The sequence below is a fragment of the Lynx canadensis genome, chromosome B2, assembly GCF_007474595.2.
Source record: "Lynx canadensis isolate LIC74 chromosome B2, mLynCan4.pri.v2, whole genome shotgun sequence".
Classification (NCBI taxonomy): domain Eukaryota; kingdom Metazoa; phylum Chordata; class Mammalia; order Carnivora; family Felidae; genus Lynx; species Lynx canadensis.
Window position 1 is genome coordinate 146,451,086 of NC_044307.1, and position 23,659 is coordinate 146,474,744.

At 39.2% G+C, this 23,659-nt stretch overlaps 1 protein-coding gene across 2 annotated transcripts in view; it reads right to left on the reverse strand.

The window, feature by feature from the left end:
• The window catches only part of PRKN (parkin RBR E3 ubiquitin protein ligase), a 1,351,707-nt gene that overhangs the window by 1,067,633 nt on the left and 260,415 nt on the right, over positions 1-23,659 (reverse strand). For both annotated transcript variants that reach the window (XM_030316747.1, XM_030316746.1), the window contains exon 2: positions 16,105-16,268. In XM_030316747.1, the coding sequence (XP_030172607.1) occupies positions 16,105-16,268 (164 nt within the window). The remainder of the gene's footprint in view (positions 1-16,104; positions 16,269-23,659) is intronic.

A 23,659-nucleotide genomic window follows, 5' to 3' on the forward strand; every position in this document is an offset into this window, starting at 1 on the left:
CCTGCATTCAAACCCACCTGGTCGGCTTCTATAATCTATGCACTGTGACCTACACACGTTTGTCGCCTGGTGGTAAGGCTGTTGGGAGCAGGGGCCATGCCTTATTTTGTGCCACCTATGGGTTCCCAATAAAAGAATGTTAAATGAATGCAATTAAAAAAAACAAACAAAAACAGTCGTACAGCTGCAGAATGAGAAAACTGGCTCAAATGTAGACTAGTGAAGGAGAGTTAGGGGTCTAATACTGACCGTGCGACTGTATAAGCCATCTCACTGATCCTAAGAGAAAGTATGGGGCCACATGAATAGCATGTTACTAAGGGACATGCAGTTACTTGGTCCAGCATGGAGCAGGGCAGTTCCAGAGTCTAGTGCCCTCGCCACTATTCAAAAATGGCCAATGGAGCTTGTCCAAAGATGGAAGTAAAATAAAACGGAGGTAAAGGCAAAGGAAAAAAAAAAAAAAATTCCGGGGAGATCAATGATCTCCAAACACTTAAAAGGTTTGGTGAACAGAGGTTTCTTCCGACTAAAAGGAACAGAACAAGCCTTAAGGTGGAAGGAACAAAGACAAGGGCTGAACCAGCCCACACACACACCTAACAAGAGTCTGAGCACCTTTCCCGATTCTACCTTCAGTGTTATCACATCAGTCCTGTGAAAACTATCGGTCAGGGTGGGAGGGTTTACACCACAGCAACGCCAGAGTTACCATGGGACCTCTGTATTCTGGAGAACCAGTTTCCCAGCAGACCACTGCACTTAACCCATTAGTGTCAGTGGAAAAACTGAGGACAGTGCCTTGTGGAGGGTGGGCAGTGATTAGGCGTGCTGTAGAGGGCGAGACAGGGACATTGTAAGCAGAATATAACTCATGAGTACACAAACAAATTTCATAAGAGGCCAGAATGGGATGTGGAAACAGTTGTCAATCTTTTGGGCTGTTTTAATTTTTTTTTTTTAATTTTTCTAGTATCCATAAAAACACTATTTATAAATCAAACTCAATTATTCAAAGAAATGCTTTGAATCTTAGCATTCTCCCATCAGTGTCTTGTGTCAAATAAATAAAACCAAAATAATACAAGACCTAAAAAGAGCCCAGTACTTTTGAATAAGAGGTTGTTCACGGCAAACATCTTCTACCTGAAGCGAAGTTGAAAATACCAAGTCAACCAACAAACCCTAAAAGACGATCAAGAAACACTGTATTTTTCAAAGTCATAAGAAATCTAGAGGTGTATTTTCTAGTCAAACCAAGTCTTACAAGTGATTAGTAAATGTATTGCTATTTTCAAATAGTAATATCCCTTGGTATTTGTTTTCTACGCCTTCAAAAATTGATTAAGCTTTCAATGGTACCTTTTTAATAAACTGAAATCAATCATAAGAAGAATCTCCCCCTTTACTGTAACTAATTTAGTCTTTTAATAGCTCATATACCCTTTTACAGAGAAGCTGCTTCCTAGCGGCGAGTAGGACTGAATAACCGACATTCAATTTTTTATGTATATATTTTGTATATATATGTAAAGCCACAGGACAGAGATAAACTCAGCAATCATATACAACATTTTATGATATAAGCAATATATGAAGGCTGACATAGAAGAAATTAACCTTTTCCTTTTAAAGCACTCAAAAAAAGATACCAACCCAAAAAGATACTAATTTAATCGGCAAGGCAAGAGCCCCATCACTACCTTTAAATGGACTACAAAATAATAGATTATGTAAATTTAGCATTTCCATTCTGCTTTTGAATTACAGAGGTGACAAAGGAGTCAGTTAAGTAGGCCATATAATGTGTTTTCTCTTTAGAGTGTCTCCTAATCCTCTTGTCCTGTACTTTAAATTCGAGTGACTCACAAACTCTTAGGAGCAATCTCAAATAAACGGATTTTGAATAGTAAGTACTCTTGTAAAATTGCTTACAGAATAAAATGGTGTGCCCAGATATATTCAGCACACTAAAGAAAAAGGTAAACTCCATTAGAATAAGATATACTATAACATAAAAATTGGCCGTAAGACTTGGATCAAAGGAGCTCCTGCAAGTAAGACTTACTGAGGTCAGCCATTCTGAGGTTAGCCTGAGTAAAGGAATAGGAAATTCGACATGGGGTAAATTTGTTCTCTTTTGGGATATTTCAAAACAAAATAAATTTCAGGATGAATCTATTGCACATTGGAAATAAAAGGCTCTTCTTTTCTTTTGTGAATTACTCATTAAATGAAATTAACGATATTTACAGTTTTGCTTATGCATCAAAGGTTTAATTTCATTTAAAACTCAAAACAACCCCATTGAAATACGGGCACTATTGCTATTTCCATTTGGTACATGAGAAAAATAGAGTATGAAAAATGTAAAAATCTTGCCTATCCCAGAAAGTCTGACTTTGAGAGTGATTCATATCCACTTCATTATAACTGTGTACTGGAAAGTCAAATAGAGTTCTAACTAAATGACTTCACCTAGCAAATGACATTCTTGAAGTCTTAACTTCTCTGTTATATATGGCAATAAGTGTAGGTTGGAGACGACATCATGAAAAACTCCTGTAATAATATATATGATATGATATATATATTATTATATATAACCATAATATAACAATATGATGTAATGTAATATAATATAATGTAGTGTAATATGTGTATTATGTATGTATCAGCCATTTAGACTTCTATAGAACAGCATGCATCTCAATTTTGCTCAAAATGAGAATTAACTGAGGAGCAAAACAGGCAAATGGAGGGAGGAGGTGTTAATCTACTTTTGCAGGTTCTGAAGTTCTTAGTGTCCAACTTTTAAATAACAATAGAAATATCTTAGTAAGTTTTTGTTTTTATTTTCTCTCCTATCAGAACAGTGTTTTGATGAATTATGCATAAATAGAATGCAAACACACAGATCCATTTCCCTTTGAAATACTTAAGGATGTAAAAATGAACAGAAAATATCCTTGGCAACACGGGTACTGAGCTTTCAAAAGCCCACATGTTTGAACTATAAAGTTTGTGATATACTCCAAAACATAGACATCAGTCACTTCTCACATTCCTCACTTCTCTCTCTAATGTCAGGATGTTTTATCAGTTTAAAAGGCACAGCTCTGTGCCATTAATTAGGCTACATAGTAAATGACAAAGGAGTGGCACTTCCAAATGCAAACTGACCAGATCCAACAACAGGATAGGAAACATTAGAAGGCAAAATAAAATCTAATGACAGAATCAAACCCTCAATTAAATACCTTTACACACATGCACAAAATTTGTAACTTTCTTCCCAAGAACTGCATTCCCCAAATGAACATGTGCTTGTCTGTGTAAAGACACATATGCACAAAAGGCTGTATTTTAAAAATCCACAAATCACTGAGACAACAGCACTAACTGGCATTAACTTTACAATCATGAACTTGAACCACAAATCAGGGATGGTTGAAGTTTTGCTTCCATTCAAATGAGTTTGTGTGTCCTCTGTTTTAGCTCATAGCCAAAGAATGCTGTCTTAGCACATCCTTCAAGCCCTCAGCATGGCTAGAATGGCAACACCCACTTTTCCAAAACATTTAATTCCACTTCTACTGCTAAGTGGTTTATGAGCATTGTGCTCTTATCAATGTTAATCCTAATAACTGGAGGGAAAGGGTACCTGGGTGATTCAGTTAGTTGAGGGTCCACCTTCGGCTCAGGTCACCATCTCGAGGTCTGTGAGTTCAAGCCCCGCGTCAGGCTCTGTGCTGACAGCTCAGGGCCTGGAGCCTGCTTCAGATTCTGTGTCTCCCTCTCTCTGCCCCTCCCCTGCTCACTCTCACTCTCTGTCTCTCTGTCTCTCTCTCTCTCTCAAAAATAAAAATAAACATTAAAAAAATAAATTATGGAAACTTTAAAAAAATAATTGGAGGGGAAAAGTTAATATAACATATTACAACAGGAAAGTAAAACTCTCCTGGTCCCGTTTAAAGTTGTTTCCTCTTTCTTACGGGCACCACTGAAATTCTAACTAAAGTAAATTATTTTATTATGGGCTTATCTCCCATTTAATTCACACCTAAAGAAAATAAAAGGGAGCAGAGGAAATATTTACCAATGTTCATCTAGAAATTAATGAGAACTATGGCTCTAGCCCACAAACAAACAGAAAATGAAGAATGCATACTTCCGTGTGTATCAGTCATAAGTGTGTTTTGTATATAAGCTCTAAAGGGCTTTTTTCATATAAAATTTTTCATTGTTCGCTGACAATAATCCCAAGCTTGTTACAATTACTTGGTAAGAGGGAAGAAGGAAAGACAAGAATTGGGGTGAGCAGTATTTTGGTTTAAGGTGAACCGTATAGACACAAATTCTCATTTCTTTACTTCTCTAAAGGATAATGGCCATATCAAACAAAATCTTAAACACAGTCAGGTCAACTGCATGATGGAATCTGAATCCAATAACAGAGACAACAGAATAGACTATTTGAAACGAGGACTTCTGTGAATAGTAATAAAATTTCACATTGTGCAATCATTCTTCCACTTGTCAAGTTTCTTATGAGACAGGCTTTTTCCCTAGATACTCTAATAAAATGCATCCTATCTTAAGATTTAGGGGATTGGTTTGCTCCAGAGTCTTACTCCCTCACACACTGTCTACCTTGGAAAATGAGCACAATCAGGACAATGGAAAACATCTTTGAGAGACATGAGCCCATTAAATAAACCTGCAGACTATATCTTCAGCCTCTTATAAGCTAAAAGATTCTCAACTTTTTTTTTCCTTCAAGTCTGCGTTTATTCATGGCAATCCTCAAAGAGATTTTATAAGCCCACAGGGACACACAAGACTCCCTTCCAACAGAAAAATAACATTTCTGAGGGTTACTGAGTTATGCAAAAAATAAGTTAATTCAGAGATTCTTTCCAAACGACACATATAAACATTAGACACCAGCAGATTAAATAAGGGACTTCTGGAAGTGAGCACTTGCTGGGCAGACATTACCATCCTCTGATTCCACATTCTGACACTTTGTGGTGCTTACCAGCTGCCATAATAATGCCCCCGTACCTTGAAGGAACTCAACAGGGTGTCTACGTTTACCTAAATGAATGAGGCCAGCAGTAAGTTCCATTAGCAAGTCAACCCTTTGGAAAACATGTGTGCATTATTCCTGAGCTGTTCGAAGGTCTCATACAACTGTACTTTGGCATACAAAGAAATCACTGCTTTATGTATGTAACCTGGCTTCCTTTTGTCTTACAATCAGAGGGAAAAAAATAAATTTAAGTAAAACATATTGGCCATTTATATTGTCATTTGTATAATTCCTCTTATACACAAGCCAAAAAAACCACAGAGGATCTGCATTCTATGTTCTAATTTAATCTAGCCTCTGTCTTGTATTCAAGAAAGTAAAAAAAAAAAAAAAAAAAAAATTTAAATTAGTTTATAAATGAAATCATTTCATCCCTAAATTCCTTCTATTACATAAATGCATAGTACCAGTAAAAGAGGAACATTTTTTTCTAAGTGAATGTTTTCTGTAACCATTAAAACCACAATGGTTACATAAGATGTCCATTTAATTCCTAAAACTAAGTTCCTGACTCTCAAATCAACTTGGAAAATATGTACAGCTAGAAGACACAGTTGTTAAGAACTGTTTATTTTTGTTTATCTTAACATTTGGTAAAGACTTTAAAAATAAATACTAATCATGTCCATTCAGACTTATAAGGTGCTAAACATTCTGTTTAAGAATTCAAGAAAGATGGCTTAATATTTCTATAAGTACTACATTTTATTGGCTCTACATGTTTCGTGTGAATTAGTCTTTAAATGTCTCTGAGAATCAGTTAAATTATTTTTAAGAAATACTGTCCCATTAAAATAGTTGCAAATAACAAGCTTACGAATTTTCTACAGGAAGAGATAATTTCTATCCCTCCGTGGAAGATGGCAGAAAAAGTTCTGTTTGTTTTTGTTTTAACTAAACTTCATCTTAAGATACATCTAGGTTCACATGTCTTTGAAAGAAATAATACAGAGAGATCCTAGGTTTCCTGCTCCGCGTTTCCCAATGGTGGCACCTTGCAAAACTATAATACAACATCACAATCACACTATCAGCAGTCAAGATGCAGAACACCCATCTCTCCACGGGGCCCCCTGCCCTCCTGTTGACCTTTCACTGCCAGTACTCTCCTCTCCTGCCCCCACTCTCACCCCCAACACCTAGAGGCCACTCCTCTCCCCTCCATTTCTTTAACTTCATCATTTCACAACCGTCATACAGATGGAATCATTCAGCATGTGACCTCTGAGTTTTAGCATTTTTTCCCTCCGTGCAATTTCCTTGAGATCCATCCAAAATGTTGTGCGTATCAATAGTTCACTCCTTCTCATTGTTGAGTATGATACGGTTGTACCACGGTTTGTTTAATCATTCACCACTGAAGGACATCAGGGTTATTTCCAGTTTTTCCCTAATGTGAAGGCAGCTGCTATAAACATCCACGTACCAGGTTTTGTGTGACCACACGTTTGCATCCCTCTGAGATGAATAACCACAAGTGTGACTACTGTGTTGCATGGTAAAGTGTATGCTTGGTTTTTAAGAAACTGCCACACTCTTCTCCAGCGTAACCGTACCAATTTTAAGAAATCGCCACTCCACCTCCGTCTGCAGGAACCACCACCCTGATCAGTCAGCAGCCTTCAACATGCACACTAGACTCTCCACGAGCAAAAAGGTGATGACTCCCTGAAAGCTCAGATAATGGTTAGCATTTTTGGCCATAAAGTATTTTTTAAACTCAAGTGTGTATATTGGTCGCACACCTAACAGACTACAGTATAGTGCAAACATGATTCTATATGCAGCGGGAAACCAAAAAAATCATGTGACTTTATCGTTGTATCTGCATTATTGTGGTGATCTGGAACAGAACCTACAATATCTCTGGGGTATGCGTGTGCATTTTCTCTAGCTGCTTTCAAAATGTTTTCCTTGTTGTTAGGTTTTAGAAGTTTAATTAGAACGTGTGTATTGCTTTGATTTTTTTTTTTTTTTTGGTATTGCTTTGAATTTGTCAAAATTCTGGATTCTCTCAGCTTCATGAATCTGCAGCTTTATGTGGCTTGCAGAATTTGGGAAGTTCTCAGCCATTATTTCTTTGAGCCCTTTTAGTCCTGCCCTCTTTTATCCTCTCCTTCCAAACTCTGATGACACAATTTTTAAATGTTCTTTTATAGACCCACATATTTCTGTGTCTTCCTTCCTCCTTCCCTCCCCTCCTTCTTTCCTTCCCTCCCTCCCTTCCTTCCTCCCCTCCTCCCTCCCTTCCTTCCTCCCTCCCTCCCGTCTTTCCTTTCTTCTTTTGTCTCTATTCTCTGTTCATATTGTGCAATTTCTATTGTTCCACCTTCCTGTTCACTGACTTTTTCCTCCATCCCCTGTATTCTTCTGTTGATCCCATCCGCTGAGCTTTATATTTCTTATTTGTATTTTTCAATTCTATAATTTCCATCTATTCTTCCTTGTATCTTTTCTGTCTTTCCTCAGACTCATTTTTCTCACTTATTTCAAGCACATCTGTCATTGTTTATTGAAGCCTTGTATCATGGTTGTTTAAAATATCTATCTGATAATTCTATCTTTATCATCTCAACATCAGCAACAACTGATAATCTCTTCATACAGTGTGAGATCTTGCTGATTCTTGGTTGTTTTCCTTTGAAACCTGGGAATTTTCTCATTTTGTTATGACACTCTGAATCTTATTGAAACCTTCTGCTTGAGCTGGCTTTTTTTCCGACGCTACTCCAGCGGGGAAAGGGGATCACCACCTCATTATTGCCAATGGAAACAGAAGTCCAGGTTCTTCACTCATTATCTGTTGAAATGGGGACTCCTCATTATTGCTGGGTGGGAGTGGCGTTCTGGCACCACACACGGCCTCCACTGGCGCTGTAGTCGGGATGGCCTTGTGACCACTTGGCCACAGCGAGAATCCCAACTTACCTCTAGGGTTCTTCTGTTGCCATGCCAGCAGGGAGAGAGCAGGCATGCCAGGAGAGCAGGTGTGTAAGGCATTCATTACAGACTCATTAGAGCCTCACAGGGGAGGTAATCTAGGCTCTCACTCAGCCTTTGTTACTGTTGGTAGCCATGAGCGTGGAGCCACAGTTTTTCTGTGGTGTTTAGCTGGAAAAGTACAATTATTGTCTAAAAGTTTTCCATGTTGCTAGGCTACTCTGTTCCTGGTCTTTTGGATAGAAAACAGTCATTCGTGGGGGCTTTTTCTTTCTTTTTTTTTTTTTTTTTTTTTGATCTGCACATGTTGGCATTTCTAGGTTTATTTCACCAGCTCGAAGTCCAGAATATATTTGTTAAAAAGAAAAACTAAATAACTCACACCTGTATTGTGCCTTGGGTCCTGAGGTCCTCAGCTAGTCTGCATTCTCAGAATCCTCATGTTTGTATCACATGTAACATCCAGAATTTTAGTGTGCTCAGGAGGAGGAATAAGTGAAAGTCACCTTCCCAGAAACAACGCCTATGACAGAACACCCATTTTTGACATCTTTAGTTTATCCATTTCTCTGTAATTCTTTAAGGCTCTTAAAATCTTGCTAATAACAAGAAAGAACAGGTTAATGTATAAAGAAAATGATCGTACTCTCACAGTGCTTCTCAAACACGACTGTGGACATAGCCTCTAAGAACTGAGAATTCTATGAAATTGTTTAAGATATTGGTAACGGTTTGGTTCTAATCTTTAAAACTTGCATTTTACAAGTTAAATGGATAAAACTATTTTTTACTATAAAAATTTTGATAATAAAATTGTAGTCTTAAGCCATCATTTCCCAGAGTGCATGGGGGAAGGCACCAAAAAATTCTTTCTAGAAGACGTGGAGACTCATCAGTGCGATAAACACTGTCCAGTAACCATTTCTCTCCATCTACCCAGGATACATCTTTCATCCTGGAATAATTACTTATCTTTTTTTTTTTAATTGTTTTAACGTCCATTTATTTTTGAGAGCAAGAGAGAGACAAAGTGTGAGCAAGGGAGGGGCAGAGACACAGAATCCAAAGCAGGCTCCAGGCTCTGAGCTGTGAGCACAGAGCCCGGCGCAGGGCTCGAACTCATGAACTGCGAGATCATGACCTGAGCTGAAGTAGGGTGCTTAACTGACTAAGCCACCCAGGCACCCCTGCCCTTCTTTCATTCTCAAAAGCATCCAGTTGATCCAGTTGTATATGAGAAACCATAATGGTCACATTACTTATGATCATGATGAAAAGAAAAAATAACAATAAATAAAAACTAAAGTGAACTTCCCAGCAAGTGTATACATCACCCCTCCCACTCCACCTGTTCAGTATAACGCCATGTTTATTCAGTATTTGTGAGTGGAAATATGAAGTAGCTCATGTGCATGTTTTACTTTCTTTTTCTCCACAGTAATTTCTCATTCTAGATTCCATACTTAGACTGGAAAGCATAGCTTCTCTAATGATAAAGGGTAACTAAATAGTTGTAAACATGTGTTTGAATGCGTATACGAATACTGATGAATACTAATCTGCTGCCAATGGCACACCTTAATAAAACAAACTTGCAAATAAATGTTCTTAGTCTTTACAGTGAAACTCTTATTCAAAAACAAATTACCAGTCTCTCAATACCTAAATCACTAAACTATGATCTAAAAAATTTCAGAAATTGCTTTTTTGATATCTGCAAGTATACATGAACTCATAATTCGGGTAAAATATAAAACAACTTGATAGAATTTTTTTTTAATTTTTTTTAACGTTTATTTATTTTTTTGGGACACAGAGAGACAGAGCATGAACGGGGGAGGGGCAGAGAGAGAGGGAGACACAGAATCGGAAGCAGACTCCAGGCTCTGAGCCATCAGCCCAGAGCCTGACGCGGGGCTCGAACTCACGGACCGCGAGATCGTGACCTGAGCTGAAGTCCGACGCTTAACCGACTGAGCCACCCAGGCGCCCCAACAACTTGATAGAATTAAAGGGAAAAGTTACAAGATTAGAAGTGAAAATATACTTATTACCATATAAAGAAAGAATCATTATCAATTACTAAAAACATATCAGTCATAGGGGCCTGCTGGTACATTTCTCCCTGTCATTTGATTTTTTATAACTATCATATTAATTCAAATCAGAAAAATATGGCCTAAGTATATTAATAGGGAAATGATAATGAGGGAAAAAATTTAAACAGCATTAAGGAATCACCAACTTTCAAGAATTTAGTTAAATAATATTTATTAATGTTATAGGTGGTTCAAGGGGCATACAGAGCATTCACAACATTACTGTGAAGTTTTTAAAGTTCCAGAATTTAGCAAGCTAACTAGAGATAAGATCAAAACAATTTATAATGTTTCTGAAAATCTTAAAGATTTCAAAACCCATGATTCTTTTGTCATTGGATATGGTTTACCTTGTCAGCTAACATGGGTTTTCACTAGTCACAAAATTTGAAACACACATAGTGCATATCATTAAAAATATAGCCAATTAGACAATTTGGCTTCTCAGTGTCATTAATTCGTCTTTGATACTTACAACCTAAGCTAGTAAAGTCTAAGTGTTCTTTGTCTTCCAAAATCAGATCATGTCGCTATCATAAAGCTTAGAAGAAAGCAGTAATAAACTGATGCCTTTTAATATTTGCCATATGAATAATCTATTTTATGGAATGATCATCTCCAAATGTATATATACATTTTAAATATCATAAAATTGAATATTTGTTTAAAGGAATTTATGAACATCTACCTGGATGAATTTTTTTATAAAGCAAATATTTCTATGTAAAATACACATATTTTATTTTCTTTTTTGTGATTCTAGTTAATTATTACAAAGAGAATGCAAACAGAATAACTTTTCTCTAATATTAATTAAATATAACAAGGATTCTCATTTCCTGGCTGTGATGCTTAATTTTATGTGTCAACTTGACTGGGCTACAGGGTGCCCAGGCATTTGGTAAAACATAAGTCTAGGTGTGTACATGAGTGTGTTTTGGGGTGGTTAATATTTGAATTTATAGATTGAGCAAAGCAGATGGCTCTCTCCAACATGGGTGGGCCTCATCCAATCAGGTGAAGGCCTGGGGGGTGGGGAAGGATGGACTTTCCCATGAGTAAGAGGGAATTTCTCCTTCCCAATGGCCCTTTAACAAGGACACTCTTTTGGGGTTTGGGGATTTTGTGGAATTTTTTGTTGTTTTGTTTTGTTTTGTTTTCCCTTCCTTTGGACTCGACCTGAAATATCAGCTCTTCCTGGGCCTCAACCCGTCAGCCTTCAGACTAAAACTACACCCTCCCCTCTCCTGGTTTTCAATCCTTCAGACTGAGACTGGAACTAAGGTTGCTGACTGCCCATCTTGGGACTTGTCAGCCTTCATACCTGTGTGAATCAGTTCCTTGTAATAAATATGCGTATCTATCCATTGATCTGCCCATTCTATCTAGATAGACATCCTATCTGGATGGATGGATGAATGGATGGTTAGACAGATCAATAGATTGATCCTACTGGTTCTGTTTCTCTGGAGAACTCTAATACACTGGGTCATAAACCTACACTGATATTAATAATATTAATACAGCTCCTGTGAATGCAATGAATTCTGCTCAAACAAAATCTTAGACAAATTCTCAAGTCCTTTGTCATTGTAGGACAATCTAATTACAAAGTTCATAAGTTTTGATATACACAACTGGTTTAGAATGTCATTTTCCATGTACAGTTCTGAATAATAAATTCAAGGTTATGTAGAAGAGATTTCAGAGATTTTTGACATGTAGCGTTTTAGATTTGGGGGATAGGAGAAGGGGAAATGCATCATTTGATTGGGCCCTGAACACTCTGTTGCAAAAGCTGGCAAGAATTCTTTATAAAGAAAAAAATATCAGGCCATTGTGAATAGTAAGTCAAAGATACTTTTATGTTGCATGCTTGGAGGTATAAGGAAAATAATAAAAGCATGCACAGAAACATTGTTTATGAAGTAGGAAAAATGGTACAACTCTTTTCGATTTGCTTTCAACAAGCACAGTGCGTCGCAGATAATCACTTGACAGAAATATAATTTAGAAGCAATAATACCAGGATCAATCTTTACTGGACACTATAGCTGCAGGTTTCTATTTTTACCAAATTTGTTTAGAAGAAGGATAAAGTCTTTTCCGGCTTGCCAAGTTCAAATTCTACTATTCTTAAGCTAAGTAAAACTTGTACATGTAAGGGACAAAAATTTCTCAACTCCACAGAGTTCTTTTTACTTAAGTATATTAAAATTCCATTGGACTAAAATTATTCATTTTAGTTAGAATAAATACTCCATGCATATACATTCACACACGAGCGTGCGCGCGCACACACACAATTATATACAGACATACGTGCCTCAGTCATATATGTATCTGATTGTCATTCCTTAACTCTTTATTATTTTTAATGTTTATTTTTGAAAGAGAGAGAGAGTGAGTGCAACTGGGGAAGAACAGAGAGAGAAGGAGAGGGGGGTGGGAAAGAGAGAATCCCAAGCAGGTGTGCACTGCCAGCTCAGAGACCCATACAGGGCTTGACCCCACGAACCGAAGAGATCACAACTTGCGCCAAAGTCAGATACGCAACCAGCTGAGCCACCCAGGAGCCCCACGCCTTAACTCTTTAATTTACTGCAGACATACTCATCATAATTCATGACGGAAAGTAGTCTTGTGTTATTTAAGGTGATGTCTTGGATTCTGAAGTTGTCACCGAATAACGGTGATGACAATCATGACAAGGAAGATGCTAATAAATGCTAGCATTTGTATAGCATTCACTGTATGTCCTCCTCTGTTCTAACAGCGTCACATAAATTCACTAACTTAGTCCTCACAAAATTCTAACCAGACAAGTAGTCGTATTATTCCCGCTTTACGAATGAGCAAAATGACACACAGGCCACATTCTCTAAGCATGTAAGATACATTTAAAAAAATTGTTTTGCCTTAATTTGCAATATTAAAACTAGATATTCCCTAAATATTTAGGGGGTATATCATGTTATAAACAGTCCACAGAGTATAATCCATATACTTAGAAATGAAGATTATATAACAACGTGGAAAAGCTTACAATATAATATGAAGTGAAAAATAATCAGAATATAAAATTGCAAAAGAAAAAGAATATAAAATTGCGTGTCACGCTGATCACAACTATATAGAAATCACTCATGCAGTGCCTGGGTGGCTCCGTCGGTTAAGTGTCCGACTTCGGCTCAGGTCATGATCTCACGGTTTGTGAGTTCAAGCCCTGTGTTCAGCCCTGTGCTGACAGCTCAGAGCCTAGAGCCTCCTTCGGATTCTATATCTCCCTCTCTCTCTCTACCCCTCCCCCACTTGCGCTGTCTCTATCTCTCATAAATAAATAAACTCAAAAAATTAAAAAGAAAAAAAAAAAAGACATCATCATGCACACAATCAAGGGCTAGCACACGTGCAACGCAGTGTAGGACCCGCGGCTCCTCCAGGAACTCTCTGCCTCTCTTTCCTCTCGCTGATGAGCTGAGCTTGTGCATGACAACCTCCCCAGCTCGTGCTGAACCCGGACAATCTGGCTTTCACCAGCCATGGTCTTGGACTGGAGTCGCCACTATGAGACACCAAGTCCAAAGGCTGTTTTCTTCTCATCCTCCACCATCTGTGCAGGGCGCATATACTTTGTTACCAGTAATGGCCTTTTTCCAAATATTCTCAAAAGCATCGGTTGGATGGATGATGCCTCCTTCGCTGGTTCCTCCCCTTGCTACCTAAAAGACTTGCTCACACCTCTGACCTCTGTCCCTTGGCAATTGCATCTAATCCAATAGCTGTAATATTTACCGCTATGTAACTGGCCCTTAAATAAAGTGAACCCCTAAGCAACACAGGTAAGTGCTCAAACGCCTGCTACACATCTCCACATAGAGTTACCCCAGCAACCACTGGTTATGGTAAGTTCTTCAGTCTTCCCACAATCAGACTGGATCTCCAGACTCCCATTTCTCTCCACAGCACCCTACTTCACCCTAGCTCTCCAAGCATGAAGCCTCAATGCCACGTCAGCCAAGGCTCTGTAAAATACAGCTCCAGACTCCCTCCTGCCCATCTCCAACATCTCTCCTAGCTTCTAGAAGAACAGGAACCCATGTTTTCCCACAAGCACACCATGTTCATGCCCCATCTATGGAATCTTATTTGAGTTTCAATTCATCCACAAAGTCTTTCTTGGTGACTTCCACTCAGATGTTTTTCTCTACCTTTAAAATCTTTGTATCACTTACCTTTCAGGTTTCATGTTGCAGTTCTCATGTTTGATGTTCTTACATTGAACCCTGAAACTGATGATAGTTTTAACATACACGATAGGGTTCAACCTGATACTTCTGTTGCTTTGAGCAACACCCCCCCCCCCACCAAATAAAGAGCAGTGACCACAAAAGCAGGGATGAGTTTTGCTTTTTTTTGTGTGTGTGAGCCCCTGAGAAACCCAGGATATTGGAAGTATTTGTCAAAATGAAAAGAATCTCAATCAGTGTGTATATATGTGTGTGTAAAATGAATCCTCTGTAGCAATTAGTCTAACCCATCAGCTCTAACAGTAGAGGTGAAGAGCTTTAGCACCTGAAACTTCAAAACTCCTGGTAACATAAAATATTTTGGTTCAAGGAACAGTTTTAAAATCATTTATTTGTGAAGGGAACATTCTTGGATTTAGAGGTTGGCAGGTACAGTAAAAAGCTTTTAGTTGACTGAAATAAAAAAAAAAAAAAAAACAACTCAAAACACTTTTGAGCACAGGCACTTCCCTTATAAAAACAAACTGCAGAAAGCCAAGCACAGCAGTTTGTGCACAAAGAGCAGGTGCCTCCAGCCATCAGCAAAGAGGCATTGGAGCAGGAGGAGAGTGATTTGCATTTCTATGGCTCCTTTTGTATGCCCAAATTCCGAGAGCATTACACCCAGAGACAGTAAATATAATTAGCAGAAGACAGCAAAGGGAGGATGTCATTGCCAGAGGGGCTCCAGGTCAACAGGCACAGCAGCGCCCCCCAGAAAGCTGTAAACATGAGTGCCATTCGTCTGTGCTGGTGAAGACAGGGGAGAAATGTGTCAGGGGGGTCCTTCAGCTTGACCCTACCGTCCACAGAAGGCATGTGCTATTTATTCCATGCTTTCACAAAGAATGATTTCAATCCCGTGTTGAACGCTATTTGCTGGCTTCCCCAACCCACTTCTAGATGAGGGCACTGTTCATCACGCGCTTTAACCACTTCTCCCCTTCCTCCTACAGAAATCGCCCTGGTGGATGAAACACCCAGGTGAAAGGATAGGAGGTTTTAAGAGTACTAGGAGCAGTGTGGCTCCAGGAGAGGAGACCCACTGCTCACTGGCTGTCAGTGGCCTATTCTCGGGAACATTTTACTGACGCTTAGAGAAATTAAACACGAAGGTGGACTTCTGCTATGCTTCTGTCTTCCTGCACCATCAGCATGGAAACAGATTTTGATGGGCTGGGGAACCCCGTTGCGAATGGGGGCCCTGAGCCCCAAGCCTCCTCGGGGAGCCACAGCCGCAGACTTGTGACTATCCTCCAGGGGTCACAATTGGGTTACAAATCCCTTGCAGCGCACTGACTGAGCAGCCTGGTTGGGAACAATTTATTCGAATCCTTCTTCATTAAGATTCAAATGGAATAAGTAAGGTAGAAATTGAACAGACACAGAAATTGTGCCTTCCTGCTCCCGTAGTCAGTAAACATTTATTCGCTAAGCCCAGGCTGTGTGTTCTCTCTCTCGCTCGCTCACTCACTGTCGTTCTTTCAATCCTTCCTGCTTGCTGTTTTAATGCATAATTAAGAAGGTCAGAATTAATGAAGCGGTGTGGAGTAAAGTTCAAGGAATCCCCAGGCACTATTTATTCTATTAGATCTCAGGCATGAATGTCAGCTTGGCAGAGAAAGCGGCATTAGCCATGGGGCTGGCTGCATCCCAGAAACAACCAGCAAGGGAAACTCACCTGCACAGTCAAGTCATCCCTAAGCTCCTTCCCGGCGAAAATCACACGCAACTGGTCAGCTGGAACCCCCTGTCGCTTAGCAACCACCTCCTTAAGCTGGAAGATGCTGGTGTCAGAATCGACCTCCACTGGGAAACCATGGCTGGAGTTGAACCTGACAAACACTGACCAAGACATGGAGGGGGGCGGGGGGGGGGGGGGAGTGAACATTACTCAAAGCTCTGACATGGCAACAGCAACATTTCTGAACTGAGTTCTCTCTCACCCGCCCCTTTGAGGAATGGCATACATTTTCTTTCACTTAGAACAGAAACCTTAATGCAATGGGGCAATACCTGAAGAAAAATGGAGCTTCCCTGTGGGATTTGCCTTTCATATATTAGTCAGTGACCCTCAAACACAGTCACATGCTCCCTTTGACAGCCATCCTGGGAAACAAAGGACTCACACAGAACACTTGCTAGATAGGAATTGTGAGATTCCCGAGAGTTTATGGAAGAGATTCAGCTCTGACAGCACGTACGAACATGCATTCCCTCCCCGGTGCCCCCCTTCATGAGCACCAGAAGTGTTATGTTAGCACTCACAGTATAGCAATGGAAATAATTCAAGCCATGTTACAGACTAGAGTGAAGGCCCACCCGAGGCTGTGTCTAGGAGCCCTTGGCATTGAGGTCCCTTTCAAAAGGTTCCACTGGATCTTATGGAGATACTTCCCTTTTCTTTTGAAACTACTGAGACCATCTATTTTTTTTAAGTTTATTTACTTTTTTTGAGGTGTGGGGGAAGAGAGGAAGAGGGCAGAGAGAGAAGGAGAGAGAATCCCAAGCAGGCTCCACACTGTTAGTGTGGAGCTCGACACAGGGCTTGAACCCTGTGAGATCTGTGAGATCATGACCTGAGCCAAAATCAAGAGTCAGATGCTCAACCAGTGGAGCCACCCAGGTGCCCAGAGACCATCTTTCTTAGTGGAGCCTCTACCCCCTCACAACCAAGGCTGGGACCTGCTGTCTCTGCATGCCCTCTCGTCACTGTCTACTGCCATCCTGACCTCATCAATGTCACCCACACATGTCCTTTCCTGTCCATGCTTTCTGTCACTACTCTCAGTCAGTCTTCTCTAGATTCTAGCACTAGCTTCCCAACTGGAGTCTCGCTACCCTCTCTTCACTTCCAAAATGTCCCGTACCATTCTGTAAAGTAAGCCTTTCTTCAAGTGTTGCCCCATTGCATTAAGTGAGGCTTATCAGTCCAGAGTTCTGACTTGAATCCTTTAAAGTCTCCCACTGCCAGGGAGAAAAACCCAAGGTCCCTCTTATTTGACACAAACCTATATCCCAGCAGCTTCTCCATTAATCCCCACAAGCACACTGCTAAACTGAATGCTCCAGAAAACTTCTGCACCCATGCCTTGCCTTTATTCCTGCCAGTCCCTTCTTCACCCCTGCCTGATGAAAGCTGGGTCACCACGTGATCTGCCTCAAACGTTCCTCTTCCAAGAGGACTCTCACTATCAGCCCAGTCAAGACAGAGCCACCTCCTCCAGGCTCCAGTGGATTTACCACATACATCTTACACTATTCTACATTCTCTCATGGAAGGCGCAGAGCACCGAGGTTATAAGGACACCCTCCAGAGTCCGAAGGACCCCTACTAGTTCTCTTACCAGCTTAGCATATGCGGAGAACATATTACCCCTATTGCTTTAACTCTCAGTTCCCTAATCGTCACAGTAAGTAAACCATGGAGGGTGTCCTGTGATGTGTTAAGTAATATTGATAGTGTTTACCACTGTTACATAATTACCTTCAAAAATAATGAATGTTTGTATGTCTTACATGTTTTTGGTATATATTTCACCTTCTCTAAAAGATTATAAACACCTTAAGGCTAAGGCCAGCCACTATAGCTTCTTTTCTGCTGTATCTCCTTTAAATGTACCGTTATCACTTACTAGCTCCCAATTCAAATATGAGATGGCCCAACTAATAATAATTAAAATAAAATGATAATTACAATGCCAATAATAATCGAACACGTACTATGTGGCAGAAGCTGTACCTTATATAGGCTACTTTTAAGCTTTCCAATGATCTGGTAAGGTCAGTATTATTATCCTTATCTAATAGAATAGTAAATGGAGTCCTAGAGAATTGTAATCACTTTTCTAAGGACATCGGCTGCTTTGTAATGGAATCACAACTCAAATTCAGTTCAATCAAATTCTAAACCCCATTCCATTTCTACTATAACAGGCTGCCTAAAATATTCTCAGAAGAAAAGTCCACATTCCTTCTCCTTATGACAAAAAAGACAAACAACAACAGCAAAGAGGCTTTATAACCTAATTCAGGTATTCCCTATACATGTTAGCAGTAGAAAATGCGATTAAAAAATAAAGGCTCCCATGAAGAGCTAAGAGCCAAGAATAACGAACAACGTTATAAGACACAATAAGATGAAAATGACACCAAAACGAGAGCAGGTGCTGTACATGACACACAAGAACAAAAACGTGACATATTTTACCTGGCACTGAAAACTATTTAGAAAAAGTATGGACTAGAAGTGACAAAAGTCTTCCTAATAAAAAAAAAAAATTGATGAAAAAAAAATTACAGAGGAAAAGGAGCTTTTGATAAACTTTTAAGTACACGTCATGTGACACGGTTGAAGCAGAGGAGGGGAAATAAAATGTCTTGGGAGGCCTGGAGGTGTATTCACCGCATCCTCAGATCAGGGACCATAAGGCAACCAATTCATCAGAAAAGATAGGAGACAGGTGTGGGGCAATAAGGGACAAAAGGTATGGTCCCAGCTCCAAACATGATTTTATAGGAGTTTGAATAGACTTTTTTTTTTTTTTTTTAAGCCGAAGACCATGGGAGGCTATGGGAAGAAGCAACTGGGGACTACACAAAAGCTCCTAAAATGAAAAAAAAAAAGTAATAAAAATTCCAGGATACCCTGGGTTGGTGATTTTTCTCCATGGGTTCTGATCATGGGCATTCCATCTTAAAAACAAGAATTACACAACAAACAAACAAGCAAAACTAAAGGGCAAAAAAGCTGTAAAAAACATACTAGATAATTCTGTACCACAACTCAAATCATTAGTGTCCAAAGGCTTTAAAACCATTTTTGTTTTTTACATTTATTTATTTTTGAGAAACAGACAGAAAGCGAGTGGGGGAGGGGCAGAGACCGAGGGAGACAGAATCTGAAGCAGGGCCACTCAGGTGCCCTTGAAGACTTTTTTTTATTCTTAACTGGAAGAGCTAAATTCACTTTTCTTTTTTTTTCTTTTCTTTCTTTCTTTTGTTCGTTCTTTCTTTTTTTTTTTTTTTTTTTTTTTTTTTTTTTTTTAAGTAGGCTCCATGCCCAGCCTGGGTCTTGAATTCAGGACCCTGAGATCAAGAGTAGCATGCTCAAGCGAATGAGCCAGCCAGATGCCCCAAGGCCTTTTTCTTATTCTGTATAAGTAGATAAATGATAGTTTCTGAGCTTACATTCAATTTGGCTAAATCATGTCAGTACTTTAGAAATGAGTATTTTTGAGCAGCGTTCAGACATAGAGGACAAATTTACAATGGAAAGACTGACCAAATGCACTGCAGGTATTAAGCAAACTAAAATATTGTCATGGAAAAGAACAGACACTTTAAAGCGACCCAGTCATCAATAATCAAATGCCATTAAGAAGAAAATGGTTAGGGCTTAATGGCAGTAGTGTGATTTGTGGTGGGTCACCATCTTCTTCTAGCACATGTGAGAAATGTGTCATGACCCTTCTGTCCTGGTCCTGGAACCCCAAGATTCCCAAAGGAGAGGAGAGGAGGAACACATCCAACCCTCTCTCTCTGCTACTTCTTGAAAAGCTACAGGAAGAATATCTTTAGGGCCAGGAAAGGAAAAACCAGAATCCTGGTTGTGTCTCTTGCTAATATTATGACTTAGGACAAGTTACCTGGTCACTTTCTCTCAGCTTCCTTATCTGCTAAATAAAGATAATGTACGCAGTCTTAAATGTTCATTACGAAAGATTTGTTGCAATTGTGGATGCATTAGGAAATTCTGGGCAGAGTCCTTGGTACACATCCTGTACTCTTTCTACAGGGCAAGCTTGTACTCCAAAACTGTTCCCTAATTTTACTCTTCTAGAGGAGGTAGTGCTAATTAAAGTAGCATCGATTCTTCATATTGTAACGAAGATACGTTAAATGGGGTAGGGGTATTTTTCTGGTTTCTGCTCCTCTTCATAATGGACAGAAAACTGCCAGGGTCAAAGAGACCATGATAAAGAATTTAGCATATGTCCTTTTCTAAGATCTCATTATAAATTAAAAGTTTGGGAATGAATTGTTTCAATGACACCTATAATAGCATCAGAAATAAATACTATATCAATTAACATTATGAATAATGTATATTATTAATAAACACCATAATGCACTGTTAAGGAAAAGATAATGAGACACATCTACACTCATTTTGATGCCATCCCTAACCAATGTTCAGAAGATCCAGAGGATAAGGAAGTAACTAAGAAGAAAAAGGGGAAGGAGTCATTGGGTGATGGGTGCTTATGTTTCTCTCATCCTCCCTGTCACAGTGATTGGCTCAAGGATAGGCATAAACTAGCCAGTGCCTGGCTTTCCCTTAGTCACAGTGATTGACTTCCTGGAGATCTTAGAAGGGGTTATCTAAAGTGGACAAATCAAAGAGAATTCCAGATTTGTCAGAGGCATGGTGAACAAGTGGTTTTAGCTGGCAGGGAACATCATGTGAGGCCCAGATTTCTGTGCTGAGAAAATCAAATAAAAACAGAGCCCAAGATAGACCATTGTCATCTGTATAAAAGTAGGCTCAGTGCTTTGGGAGCAAGACAAGTCTTCCTCAAGAGAAAATGTCCTACGCCCTGCAGAACATGTAGTTCCAGCCACAGTCAAATAGATACCAGGAACCCTTTCTGGTGATTGTGGCAACCAAAAAGTAACCCTACATATCTCTAAATATTCCTTGTGGAGGTAGTTTCTTCTTTACCTTTGACAAAGATCACTAAGTCTACTACCTCCTGTCATAAACAGATAAGCCTTGTCCTCACATCCCTTCAGGCACTGTACCCCTTATTCTCTGCACAGAAAACCTTACTGTGAATTTCTTATAGTCCTGCTCTCCACTGATTTGCTTTGCATGCTTTTGTGAACCCACTCTTGAAGATCATTCTTGGTAAAGCAATAACCTCCATATTTCTAATTCAATGGTTTCATTTCTGTTCTCACATTTGAACATTCAGAGACATTCAGTAGACTCTTCTTCTCACAACACTTTTTCTCCTGGCATCTGTTACTGCACCATGCTGGTTTCCCCTACAACACAGGACATGCTTTCTTAGCTTCATCTACTGGGTTCTCTTCCTTTGTTGGACCTACTGATTTTAGAGTTCCCAGGGGTCTACTTAGACTCTCTTCTTTTGTATCTGAGTGTTCTCCCAGGGCTGTATTATCCAAGCTGCATGCAACATAATTCATGTGTAATTCAATATATTTCCATAGCAAATGTTCACTCAACATGATTTTTTATGCTGTATTCTTATTCTAAAATCCAACACTCCCACAACCTTCTACCTCAGCCCATCCCCAAAACTATGTGAGTCCATGGAGTTATCTACCCCTTAGGACCAGTTCCTACATTCCTCAAGCTATAGGGCAACATAAAGTTTCATATGGAGTTTAAAACACATTGCGGACATAACAAGTATGACATGTGTAGCACAAAGAATGGGGGAATGGATATGGACCTATTAGGTTGTAAACCTACATTTTCAGGGGAAAGTGGTGCAATGTCAACAATAAACAGACTGTAAAAATTGAAGAATATACATAATTCTTAGAGTAAAAATCAAAGTGAATAAAAATGTTAAGTTAAAAAGTAAATAAAAATTACAATGGTATTCTAAAAGATATTGAATCCCCAAAAGGGCAGGAAAAGAGAAACAGAGAAATAAAAACAGAGGAGCAAATAGAAAAAATGTAATGAAATGGTAGGACCAAATTCAACCATATCAATAAGTACATTAAATTTTAATGGAATAAGCACTCTAATTAAAAGGCAGAGACTCAGAATGGACAGAACAAAGTAGATCCAAATATATACTGTCTAAAAAAGTTCCATTTTAAATATAAAGACACAAATAGTTTGAAAGTAAATGAATAAAAAAAAAAAAGCCAAGCAAAAGAACTATAAGAAGGCAGGAATGCAGTATTAACACCACATAGATTCAAAGGTTAAGTTGTTATGAAAAATAAAGATGCATCAGACTATGTTGCACGCCCTTGAGATTTGATGGAAGTGTGTTCATAAACCACACTCTGTGCTCTTCTGTCCCTTCCTGTCTTTGAGTTGGGACTGGTGATGTGTACTCATTTAGCCAGACTTGGAGTGTGTGGGTCTCTCTCTGACCCCAGACTCCCACGATAGACACGACGGTGAGCCTTTCGGACCCTCCTCAGTGGGAAAGAGACCAGGGGGCCAAGGCAAGAGCAACTGCCAAAGAAGTCACCCACGGCCTTGAAGCAACCACTGTGATTCTTTGACAAAGGAGTACCCATTGGATTTCCCATTGGTCCTTTCTCTCTCTCTCTTCCCCCTGCCATATACTCTTCTCTTCATTGATTAATTCTTCCATTTCCTTTTTAATTATTTGGCAGAAGTCATGTTATGGGAAGTGGAGAATGGGAGATAGGAAACATGCAATTAAGGATCTATATAACAAGAGGTGTGGATTATGGCTAACACCATGCACTCTGGAATAACCTGCCAGGATTCAAAGCCTAGGTCTGTCCCTTACCGAGTATCTAACCAAGTCACACAGTTTTGGGTCCCTTTATGATCTACAAAATAAGAGATAATAATAGTGCCTGCCTCATAAATGTGTTGTGAGAATTAAATGAATTGATATATGGAATGCAGAAAGTGCCTACTACACGGTAAGTTTCAACAATTATTAGCTCTTACCTAAGTCCGAATGCATGGCTTACAGTTGTGATTACTGTCAATTGGACAATATTAATATTTAGGTAACAAAAATATCTATCTGTTATTCTCTTTCAATAAGAATGTTTTTTTGGATGAAGTTCTATTTCACTATGCTTTGTAGTACACTATAATTGATCTAAAGTGACTTTAGGATACAGATAAAGATATCTTCTGCTTAGACAGAGCTCTCCGTTTTCAAAATGCTTTTACAGACATTATCCCAGTTAATCTTCACAATAGCTCTGAAAGATAATTGGGGCAGCATTTACTATTCCTACTTTTCAAACGAATAGACAGATGTACACGAAGGCAAAGTAGTTCACCCAAAATTTATAAGGGAAAAAGCAGGAGCTAGAACCTGTGTCTTGAACCCTTTCCCTTTAAGTCAGTGACTTCCACACAGAGCTATATACTACCCTGGGGGTCTAAGAAGGTGGTCTTTCCTATTCCTTGCATACCTTTCCTAAAATTGATATGTCTAAAAACATCATCATGGCTGAGGTATCAAAATAATAAT